This window comes from Peromyscus leucopus, chromosome 4 (genome assembly GCF_004664715.2).
Source record: "Peromyscus leucopus breed LL Stock chromosome 4, UCI_PerLeu_2.1, whole genome shotgun sequence".
Lineage (NCBI taxonomy): Eukaryota > Metazoa > Chordata > Mammalia > Rodentia > Cricetidae > Peromyscus > Peromyscus leucopus.
The window spans coordinates 96,428,522-96,440,727 of NC_051066.1; the positions used below are offsets into that span (position 1 = coordinate 96,428,522).

Sequence of the window (12,206 nt, forward strand, 5' to 3'; positions counted from 1 at the left end):
ACTGAAGGAGGCACACACCTGGGTAAACCTTTGCCCAGCTCTTGCTTTTTCTTGGTTACATGTTGAATGACCTGTTCCCAGTTGACATTTCTCCTTGATGCATTTAGAATCTGTCGTAGAGTTGGCTTAAGCCCAGACTCCTTCTCTGTTTCATTCTTTCGGTGGCCACTAATATTTCGAATACGTCGAGCACTATTGAGATTTGGCTCTGGAAGATGTGTTCCAGTTTTGCTCTTCAGACTAATGTGCCGGGTCAGATCTCTCTGGAGTGAGGCGGGAAAACCAAGTTTACTTAGTTCGGGAAGGAGTGTGCCTGGGGGCTGATTATTGATATCTTTTTGAAGCTCTGCATCCAAGCTAGTACCCTCGAAGCTTTCTGTTTCAAAAGGTCCATCAGACTTAACAAGGCTGTTATCCTGTGCATCCTCCAGGGAGGTCTTCAAGTCTAGCAGTAAGCCAGTGTGTGGCCCGGCTGCTGCTGTCACCTGTAACTCAGGCTCCTTCTGGGGAACTGTGGAATTATGGGGGGAGGTGGAAAGGTTCCCAGATGTTCCCAGGATCTGGTTCCCTGGTTCCTTATCCACAGTGTGCATGCTACAGGACACAGTCTCTGTAGTTGCCAAATCCACAGCTCTACTTTTGATACCATGCTTTTCTGGATCAGATGTTGCACTATCGTTTTCAGCTGAGTGTGCCTGAAACTCAATGTTCACAGAGTCTTCGGCTGACTCTTCTACACTCCTTCTTTCTTTTGCATGGCTCTCAGGCCGTTTGGACTTGCTAACAAGTGGCTTTCGGGGTGCTTTGGAACACTGGGGCGCCTCCTGGGTTTTCTGTGATGTGTCATTTAACTTCTCATCAGGGTCTTTTTCGGTGCCTGACACAGTTTTATTCCCCTTTAAAACAGGAGGACCTAAACCATGTGACTCGGATGTGCAGGAAGAACCATGGCTACCTTCTAAAGGGGATTTGTTCAAGAGACGTGAGCGATCTCCAGTAGAAAAAGATTTTGTTTCATTGTTTTTTGAGCGGTTCTTTAAATTATGCTTATGAGGGCCTGATTTAGGAGTTGGAAGGAGCGGGGATTTTAATAACGGAATCTTATTTGACTTACGATGTGGCTCAGACTGTTCAGTAATGGGGCAAGCTCTCACCCCTCATATAAAGCAGTGACATCAGGAACGGCTTTGTGATTGGGAGATCCAGGATGTATTTCCTTTTGTGTTTTTAGCACTGGGGGATTACTTGTTTTATCAATCGGTTCTTGCATTCCTGCAGTTATTAAGCTAAAATTAAAGAGAGGCTTGTCTATGGTTTCTGACGTGTTGCCAGTGACTTCCTTCAGGGCTGACTGTAAATCTGGAGTCTTCTGGGCAGGGTAAGGTGCCCAGCGGCGGAACTTTTCCCGTGCCATGTTGGCACTCTTTCCGTTCATTTTTGAGACCGCTGTGTCTGTTTGTTTAGTCGTCTGACTTTCTCGCTGCTCAAAGTTGAACTCAAGCAAGCCTTCCGCGGCAGGGAATTTCTCCCCCGCGATCCCCGCGAGCCCCTCGGAAGGGCTTCTGTATTTAGCAGCCTTGTCGCTGTCCTGCCACTGCCATTTGTATCTCTCTTGGTTGTACTTGCTTGGCTTATTAGACTTCTTGCTCCACATCTTGGTCATGTCTTCCATTTGGTAGTTAGAGTTTCTGTTTCTGCCTTGTTGAAATTTGTCTCCAGGGCCATTGTAATTCCAACTATTTGTACCACGTACACTGGATTTCCAGTTTCCGTGACTGCTGCTCCCGTGCCAGCTGGAAAAGCCACCTGCTCCTTCAGGATGCCAGCTGGAATTCCTTCCTGCACCGTTATAATTCCAGTCCACCATTCCACTGTTCGAATGCCAACCTCCTCCAGAATTACTGTGATTATGGAACCAATTTGAAGAGCCTCTTGGAGCACCTTTATGCCACCCAGAACTTCCTCTTGGCCCACCACTATTCCTCAAAGAATGTGGAAAGCTACTTTTCCTACTATTATTAAAGCTATCCTTTTCCCATTTCCAGTCCCACTGTGGAGGTCCACGATGATGCCTTGCTGGCTGATTATAGCTCTCTCTGTCTTGGTAAGGGATTCGGTCTTCGCGTCTCCACTGGGGTTGCCTGTCATCCGAGTTTATTTCTTGGCTGTTACTGGAAGGCTCATCTTGTCTGCAAGAAAAACAGTTTGTCATTATGGATTTAATGAAATTCTTATATATTCTTCTTTTAAAGGCACAACAACCCCAAACTCTCCCTCTCCTCATTTCGTCTTAGATTATAGAATGAGACCATTTTCTGGTGGTTGCTTTTACACCTGTAACCCAATAGACCATATTCCCCTTCATCCTAGAAATATTGAAAATTGGACACATTTACACTATCCTCCTCCTCTTGCTTCTGTTGGGGTTTTTTGGTGTGTGGGGGTTAATGTTCTAGAATTTTGTTTCTATTATTCTTAGCATTTTTACATTATGCGGCTCTTTTCAAAATTAGAACGGTAATATTTTGTGGTGAGGATTATTGTTAATTAATTCCATGTTCAGTCAGTGACCAAGCATGATTTCTCCAGGAGCAGGTTCTTATTGAAAAATCTACTTTTTAACCTACTTTAAGTGGTAAGATCACACTTTTCGTGGATACCTTCATTATTAAGTAGCCATCATGGCTGTTAGTGGTGTAAGAAAACATTTATCTACAGTTCCTGTTCGGAATAGGCTTAGGATCGAGCTGAAATAGTATATTAAGTCACAAACAGGAGTCAAACAGCACAGGCCAAATAAGACTTCCCGTAAGGAGCTACAAAGAGCTGAAGAGCTGGAGGCACGTTACAGAGAACCTCCAGCTGTCCAGGCTGCTCACACCACACAAGAGCCCACAAGAAGGAGTCCCTTTCTGTGTCACAGCAACATGCAACGCCACTCCTCTCTACAAACTGCACGTGGCATGTCTAACATCCCCAGCATGTGAGAGGTACTCAAACACCAGGAAATGAAGTGAGCTAAAATTCACTTTTTTTTCTGCTAAGTACTTTATTTGGATTACCTCAATGAACTTTGATAATCCAGAGGCATATACTTACTACTTTTTAAATGGAATGGCTCATGTTTAGAGAGGCTGAGTCATATAAATACAAAAGGAAGAGCAAACCCTGAACTCTGACTGCCGATTTTATACCAACCACTTAGGCCTTGATATAATAAAAATATCACAACAGCTGTAGTTGAGTTTCTTTCTCTGAACTTGACTTAGGGCTGGAGAGATGGCTCAGCAGTTAAGAGAACCGGCTCTTCCAGGGGAACTGGGGTTCAATCCCCAGCACCCACATGACAGTTCATTACCATCTATAACTCTGGTGTCAGGGGATCTGACATTCTCTTCTGACCTCCATAGCTCCCAGCATGCAAGTGGTGTCTAGACATGCATACACCTATACATATAAAATAATAAAATCTTAGGCTGGGCATGGTGATGATGCACACCTCTAATCCAAAGCATTGGGAGGCAGAAGTGGGTGGATCTCTGTGAGTCTGGGGCTAGCCTGGTCTATGTAGTAAGCTCCAGGTTTACATAGTAAGACCCCACCTCAACAAACAAAAAACTAAAACAAAAACCACTGACCTCTATTTTAAAAACCGACCTTAATTGGCTTTAAAAAAAAAAAAAAAAAAAAAAAACACTGATTGATTGTGTGTGAGCATGGCATGGTGCGTGTGTGGAGATCAGAGAACAATTCATGGGAGTCAGTTCTCTCCTTCCATCATGTGGGTTTTGGGGATTCAATGTAGGTTGTTGTTAGGCTTGGCCGTAAGTTCCTCTACACACAGAACCATCTTCACAGCTCTTTAGCTTGCTTTTTGAGAAAGGGTTTCTCTGTGTAGCTCTGGCTGTCCTCGAACTCACAGATCCGCCTGCCTCTGCCTTCCAAATGCTGGGATCTAAGGTGTGTGCCACCACAGTCTGGCTATTTTGATAGCCCTTAACTGGCCTTTAATGCCTGTAGTATGCTGAATGAAAATCAGTTCTTTTTTTCACAAGATAAAACTAAAAATTCATCTAGGCTGACATGGTAGTACTTGCCTGTACGCTTTTATAGAACTATGTCACCACAGGGGCAGAGAAGAATAGTAACTGTGATATCAGTGTCTAATTTTAGCCTCGGCTAATGTTTAATCATTTACACAGCTAAGCTTTAGTAATAGTTTTGTTGTTAGTTGTTAGAAATTAGTGTCCTTTATCTGGCAGTGGTGGCCCACGCCTTTAATCTTAGCCCTGGAGAGGCAGAGCCAGGCGGATCTCTGTGAGTTTGAGGCCAGCCTGGGCTACAGAGTGAGATCCACGACAGGAAGGACTACACAGAGAAACCCTGTCTCAGAAAAGTTAACATATAGGATAAAAGTATATATTTCCTACCTATATTTAAATCTCTAACATAAAAAGGGTGAGAGTAGGTCTAATAAGAATCTTTGAAAATTTAGAATTTGAAATTTTCTCATCATAAGTTAGGACTTTAGAAACTACCGCATTTCACTAATTGTTCTGGCATATATTTCGCCTCATTAAGTACGTGCCTTTAGGCCAAAGCTAGGTGTGGTAGCACACACCTGTAATTGCAGCTCCTTAGGGGATAGAGACAAGTTCAGAATCATCTTTGGCTATGAACAAGCTGGAGACTAGCCATGGTTACATGACTGCCTGGCTCATTTAAAAACAAACAAACAAACAAACAAAACTTAAGGCCATAAAATCAGTTAAATAAGGCCATAAATGCCTAACACAAATACATAAACACAGGTATAAATTTAGGAAGTACAATTAGGAAACTTCTATTGCTCAAATAATTTTGATATTGTCAAATTTAAAATATTAATATTTATAGAAATACCCAGCGTGAACTGGACACTGTGTAGTCACTAGAACTCCAAAGGTACAATTCAAACTTGGCAGAAGCACCATGCTAATTTACAAGAGTTAATCCTTTCCCCTAAGGGATATTATTTGGGCAATAAAAATATTTAATGAATAACATAAATGAATAGATGAAATGTCCATTCGACAATGCTTATCTTCTACTCTACAGCTTTCTAGCAGAAAACTGGATACTAATAAAAACAGTTCCACACACAGCGACTAAGACTATAGTTTCAGGTTTATAACTCTATTAGTCAGCTTATCTAAAGACAGATAGTATAGCAGTTCAGGAAAGTATTTCATGGTCCTTAGTCTCCAGATAGCAAACTCAAACAAAATTTTATATTTAAGGGAAGATTAAGCTCTAGGCTCTTAAAGAAAGGCTTATTTTCAAATTTCAAATCATGGGGCTGGGAATGTAGCTCAGTTAGTAGAGAGCTTTCTTAGCTACACAAAGCCCTGGATAGTGCATCCCCAGGATAGACAAACTGTCTACATGAGACTAGCTCAAAAAAACCAAACAAAATGACTTACCGACTTTGTTCTTTTCTTTCCTGTATTAACTGAACAAGTTCCTTGTCAAAATAATCTTCTTCTTCTTCTTCCTTTCCACCATCTTCTCTTTCCTGGGCATCAACATTATCTTTGTGCAACTGGCCAGAAATGTGCTTTGCATATGCAGAGAGACCCACTTCTGTGACCCCGCACACTCGGCACTCATGACTACTGTCCCTAGGGAAAGAGGGAGATGAGGGACATTCAATTCTCCCCACTGGCATGGCACACTCACCAGATTGCTAGTTTCCTCTGAAAGACACTGTACAATTGGACGCAGTGAAAAATTAGTGCTAATAAACATCAAGGCTCCTTTCATCACTTTTAATAAATTTGTTTCTAGATTACTTTGGAATAAATTTTAGATTTCTTTCCAGCAATCAAGAGGCAATACACTTCAGATTAACGGGATTTAGGAGAAATCTTCTTGAATTGCTGTACTTAAAATCTTGCCAGAGGAAACATGGTGAAGGGAGGCAGGGCCGGGGGCTCAGAGCAAACACACGCTGCTCTGGGGCACACCCATGGTGCCAGCTGCACTCAGAAAGCCTGGTGACAGCACTTCCATTTAATCTCCAGCTCCAAGCATTCTTCCTGTGATGGCTGGGGGTGGGGCAAAGAGGAGGGGTGCAGCCAATCGCAACTGGGTAACTAAATCGGAACAGCTGGCGTCCTGCCTGGAATGTGAAGATCCTGGACCCTGGCAAATGACAGAAGTCCCAGCAAATGTTCTTAGTCTGGATGATACACGTGACACATTCTGCTTCAGCAGGGCTTATTTTCAAGGGAATGGAAAACATGTCAGTTGTAGGAAGTTAACAGCTGTGTTAGGCAAATGTTTTCTCTCAAGTTTCAGAAAATGCTGCAGTCCAGACACAAGCAAAACTGGCCTTTCCCTAAACCTGGTGACTGGTTTGCTTCTGTTTGCTTTTCCTTTACTTGACACAATGATTTGGCCAGTTTTAACAAGCAAAATCTTACATCCTCTTCAGACTTGTAGCATATCAATAATTTAACTGCTTTCGAGCTTCCTGCAATCCTTTGATTATGTCAGCTGTCCACGCAGGCACTAATGAGAACTGTGCAAACTGTGGCTGTCCAATAAACCAAACGTAATCCAGGATCTTGCATCGTGGGTTTACAGTAGTGATGAAATTTATGTGCTTCTTACACCCATCTGTGTCTACATCTATCTACCTATATAAATCACCACAGACACATACCATGAAACACAGCCACTCACCCTGCCTCCTTTTTAAACAAATACCCAACCAAAATAAGCAGAATTGATGTTAATTAACAGAGGTCCTTGAAACTGAGCACTTCATTTACTAGAAGATAGTTTCTGTTACAGATCACCTGAATGTCCATTTAAAGTAAAGCAAAACAAAACACATACCTTATCAAGCAGTTACTAAATGCCAAGCACAATGCTAAGTTATTCAGAGTTACAAACTATAAAACCTCAAACAATGCCTGGTACATTTTAAAAAGCAATACTGGGGTTGGGGAGATGAGACCACTTTCTGCTTTCACAGAGGAACCATGAGCTCTATGGGGTCTGACACCCTTTTCTGGCCTCTGTGGGTTCATACATGGCATATATTTACATAAATATACATCTGCACACATATGAAAAATACATCTCATTGGGGAAAAGCTGGAAACGTGTTACAATGGCAGGACATGTACCTAGCTAGTGCAGGCATAGGGGACGAGGTTTGGCCTGCAGCAAAAGAGTGTCAGTGAGTTCAAAGCCAGCCTAGTCTTTCAAAGCTGTAGACCAGCCAGGGCCACTGTCTCAGAAAAAGAAGAAAGAGAAGAAAGAGAAGAAAGAGAAGAAAGAAGAAAAAGAAAGAAAGAAAGAAAGAAGAAGGAAGGAAGAAGGAAGGAAGGAAGAAAGGGAGGGAGGGAGGAGGGAGATAGAGAGAGGGAGGGAGGGGAGAGGAGGAGGAGAAAGAAGAAGAGGAGGAGGAGGAAGGAGAAGAAGAGGAAAACCAATAGTTTCTTCTTTTAAAAAAAAAAAATAAGCCGGGCGGTGGTGGCGCACGCCTTTAATCCCAGCACTCGGGAGGCAGAGCAGGTGGATCTCTGTGAGTTCGAGGCAGCCTGGCTACAAGTGAGCTCCAGAAAGGCGCAAAGCTACGCAGAGAAACCCTGTCTCAAAAAAACCAAAAAAAAAAAAAAAAAAAAAAAAAAAAAAAATTGATTTATCTTATGTGCATTGATGTTTTGCCTGCTTGTCTGTGTGGAGGTGTCGGATCCCCTGGAACCGGAATTACAGACAGTTGTAGGCTGCCATGTGGGTGCTGGGAATTGATCCCGCACCCTCTGGAAGAGCAGTAAGGGCTCTTAACTGCTGAGTCATCTCTCCAGCCCCATTACAGTTTCTTATATTAGATGAATCTCTAAAAATCTAAAAATGTAGAGAATTTACACCTTTTTTGTTTATTTTGTTTAAAATGCTAACAGTTTAAAATTTTTAAATGAGCTGAGCGGTGGTGGCTCATGTCTTTAATCCTAGCTCCAGGAGGCAGAGGCAGGCAGATCTCTGAGTTTGAGGCCAGCCTGGTCTACAAAGTGAGTTCCAGGACAACAAGGACTAAACAGAGAAACCCTGTCTTGAAAAAAAAAATTTAAATGAGAGTTCTAATGAGGTTCTCTAAAAATATCAATTGGTTACTGCTGTGGATATCACTCTATATAAATAAAACACTGATGGCCAGTGACCAGGCAGGAAGTATAGGCGGAACAAAGAGAGAGGAGAATTGGGGAAACAGGAAGAAGGAGAGACACTGCAGCCACCGCCAGGACAAGCAGCATGTAAAGACTCCGGTAAGCCACCAGCCACGTGGCAAGGTATAGATTTATAAAAATGGGTTAATTTAAGATAAAAGAACAGTTAGCAAGAAGCCTGCCATGGCCATAAGTTTATAAGTAATATAAGCGTCTGAGTGATTATTTTATACGTGGATTGTGGGACTGCGGGGCTTGGGGAACCTGGAGAGAAGCTCTCCAGAAACAGGTTACCCTGAGTTCAATGTTCTAATTCCCTACAATACTTTAATGCACTGTTTATGAACTGCATCTGCATATTTAAAGATTAAACATCACCAGGTGTAGTGGCACACACCTTTAAATTCTAGTACTCTGGAGGTAGAGGCAAGTGGATCTCCGTGCGTTTAAGACCAACCTGACCTACATAGTGAGTTCTAGGCCAGCCAGGGCTACATAGCAAGACTTTGTCAAACAAACAAACAAACAAACAAACAACAACAAAAAGGAAGGATCTTTCCCTACTTTCTCCAGCTTATCAAGAATCAAGTTCTCCAAGACAACTAGACTGATGCTAGTTCACTAGGATGGTATTAACTTGTAATAGCAAGCAAGCATCTCATGGCAACACAGACAGTTTAAAATAGAAACAGAAATCTGTTCACAATGGGCACCACCAGAAGACTGGAGACTATAAGTCAAACACCGTCCATACATTGTGACCAAAATCCAAGCCAATGTGGTTCTTAGTTAGAAAATCATTTTGTCTTCATCTACGTTTCTACTTAATGTATAAAATGCTAAACTGGATGTTGCCATACCAGTGGCCTCTTTCTATTGGAGACTTCCATACTACCTCTTAATTTTTCCAAAATTGTTGACTAACACTTTATAAAATGCAGAGAAAATTTTCTTAGGTTCAAGCCATCAATACCCCTCTTTTGAATTCTTCATTAATAACTGGCTTAAAAACTTTGCATGAACATATAATTATGGACAAAATGTAATGCTTTTGTGTCATAGCTAACAAAGGCAATAATTTTCCTTAGTGTGTTTGAAGGGCCCAAATTAGCTTCATCCTGTTACCACACAATTTCCCCTCATGTACAAAAGGCAGTCTTAAGATATTCTACGCATAAGCCTTTCCTTATTAAGCTTGCCCTAACTACACCACAACAGCTGCTTGACAAAAAAAGCTTGAGTCTTCGGTAGTTTCTATCTGGAGAAACTGCTTATATTACACACCTACCCCATGTCCCTAATTAGAAACCAAAGAAAGCTGTGCAGCAGTGGTGGCACACGCTTTTAATCTCAGCACTCAGGAGGTAGATACAGGAGGATCTCTGTGAGTTCGAGGCCAGCCTATCTACAGAGCGAGATCCAGGACAGGCACCAAAGAACACAGAGAAACCCTGTCTCGAAAAATAAAAAATCAAACAAACAAACAAAAAAGAAAACTGACCAATATGGTCAAGCTTACCTTCAAAACTGAATATAAAAACTTAATAAAGTATTTTATAATTCTTTACAAGATCATAGCTAAAAAGTAAAGTTCAGCTCTAAGCACAGTAATTAGACAGGAAAATCCAGAAGAAATGGTCATATATTGAGACTAACAGGGAAAAGGAATAAACAGCATTGATGAGTATTTGTCTCTAAGGCATAAACCAGTTATGACTATCCTTAAAATAATGCTCCAAGTCAATAAATGATCTTTGAGACTTCATGTGATTTTTCAAAATTTGATTAGCTGGTTTTTCATGCTATGTATTTGTTACAGGCTGGCAACTAGTTACGGCTGCACCTAACACATGAGGAAACCTGTACGAATGTGCTCCCCTCTAAATAAAATGAGTTAGGGTGCTCAAGATGGTATTTACAGGAGGAAAAGAAGTTACAGAGCAACACATAATCCACATGTGGTCCAGTTACTCAAGACAGAACAAAGCATGTGTATAGATCTCAAACTGAATGCATATAAAGTTTGGGTAGGATAGACAGCAAGATGGAATGGGATTTTATTAAAGAGGAATAAGGTAAATAGACTTACTTTCATTTTTTTTTTTTCTCTTTGAGACAGGGCTTATCTATGTATCCCTGGCTGTCATGGAGTTCACTATGCAGATCAGGCTGTCCCCGAACTCACAGAGATCCTCCTGTATCTACCTCCTGAGTGTTGGGATTAAAGACATGTGCCACCACACCTGGTCAACCAGACTTACTTTCTGTGATCCTATATTTATTATTATCTGAATCTTATATAAAATGTTTTTAAAAAAGTTTTAGGGGAAGCTAGGGAGATAGCTCAGCAGTTAAGAATGTTCACTGTACTTCCAGAGGTCCAATATCCATGTCAGGTTGCTCACAAGCACCTGTAACTCCAACGTCAGGGGGATTCAACATCTCTGGCCACCACAGACACCTGTATTCATGTGCACAGTCACATGCACATATACACACACGCTTGAAAATAATAAAAATAAACCTTTAAAAATAATCCCTTTGCCGGGCGATGGTGGCGCACACCTTTAATCCCAGCACTCGGAGCAGAGCAGGCGATCTGTGAGTTCGAGGCAGCTGGCACAAGTGACTCAGAAAGCCAAAGCTACGTAGAGAAACCCTGTCTTGAAAAACCAAAAAAAATAAAAAAATAAAAAAATAATACCTTTATGAGACTGGAGTGATGGCTCAATGGTTAAGGGCACTGGCTGGGGCACTCCCACGAGTCCCTTCTCTCTTCCAATCTAATCCCCCAGTCTCACCCCCAGATCTATAGCAGCCCACATGCTGGCCTCTTCTTCCTCTCTGTCTCCATTCCCAGGAGTCTACACAGATCCTGGTGGCACATCCAGCTTTCCTCCCTCCTGTGAACCCTCTCAGCAACTAGCTCATCCCCATTCCTTAGTGTCAACTTCCAATACCTAGAAACACGTTCTACCCTGGAACCTTCAGTGATCACACCTGGCAGATCTAAGAAGCATTTCCTACCAGGCAACCCACAGCCACCACACTTTTCTAAGAACCAGAGAGAGCAACAGAAACCAAGGAACAGAACATACACCCAACAAAAACAAGTCCAGATATCAGCACTAGAGTTAGTCATCCCAAACCCAGATGCTGAGATACCAGCATCAAAACACAGTAACAGCCAGGACAATATGTCTCCCTCTGCTAGAGCCCAGCAACCCTCCCACATCAGACCCGAGGAACACAGCTGAAGCTCAAGACAAAGACTTCTAAATAGCTATTCATCTTCAAAAGGAAATTAACAAACCCATAAATGAAAACACAAATAGTGGAATGAAATGAAACAGTTCAAGACATGAAAGTGGAAATAGAATCCTAAAGAAAACCCAAACTGAGGGAAAGCTAGAAATGAAAAGTCTAGGAACTTGAAAACCAACCTCTGAGGCAAGCTTCACCAGCAGAATATAAGAGACAGAAGAATGAATCTCAGACATTGAGTAAAAGATAGAAGAAATGGATGCCTTGGTCAAAGAAAATGTTAAGTCCACCAGGGAATCTGGAATAGTATGAAAAGACCAAATCTACAATAAAAATAGAGGAAAGAGAAGAAAGCCAGGTCAAAAGCTCAGAAAATATTTTCCACAAAATAACAGCAGAAAATCTCCCCAACCTGAAGGAGGTGGTGTCTGTCAGGTACAATAAGCATACAGAACACCAAATAGAACAAACAAAAAAAGAAGCTTCCCACAACACATAGTAATCAAAATATCAAGTGTAGAGAATGAAGAAAGAATATTAAAAGCTGCAATGAAAAAAGACCAAATAATATATAAAGGCAGACCTGACTTCTGAATGGAGATTTTAAAAGCCAGAAGGGCCAGGACAGATATTTATACATGGCCCTAGACTACTATACCCAACAAAACTTGCAACCACAATAGATAAAGGAAGAAAGGCACTCAACTAACTCTAAAAGCAAAT

General features: G+C 41.7%; 1 protein-coding gene across 1 annotated transcript in view; it reads right to left on the bottom strand.

Moving 5' to 3' along the window:
• Positions 1-12,206, bottom strand: part of Znf106 (zinc finger protein 106) — a 58,495-nt gene that overhangs the window by 30,012 nt on the left and 16,277 nt on the right. The window contains 3 exon segments of the mRNA XM_028854410.2: positions 19-1,156; positions 1,159-2,189; positions 5,463-5,660. Coding sequence (XP_028710243.1) covers positions 19-1,156; positions 1,159-2,189; positions 5,463-5,660 — 2,367 coding nt within the window.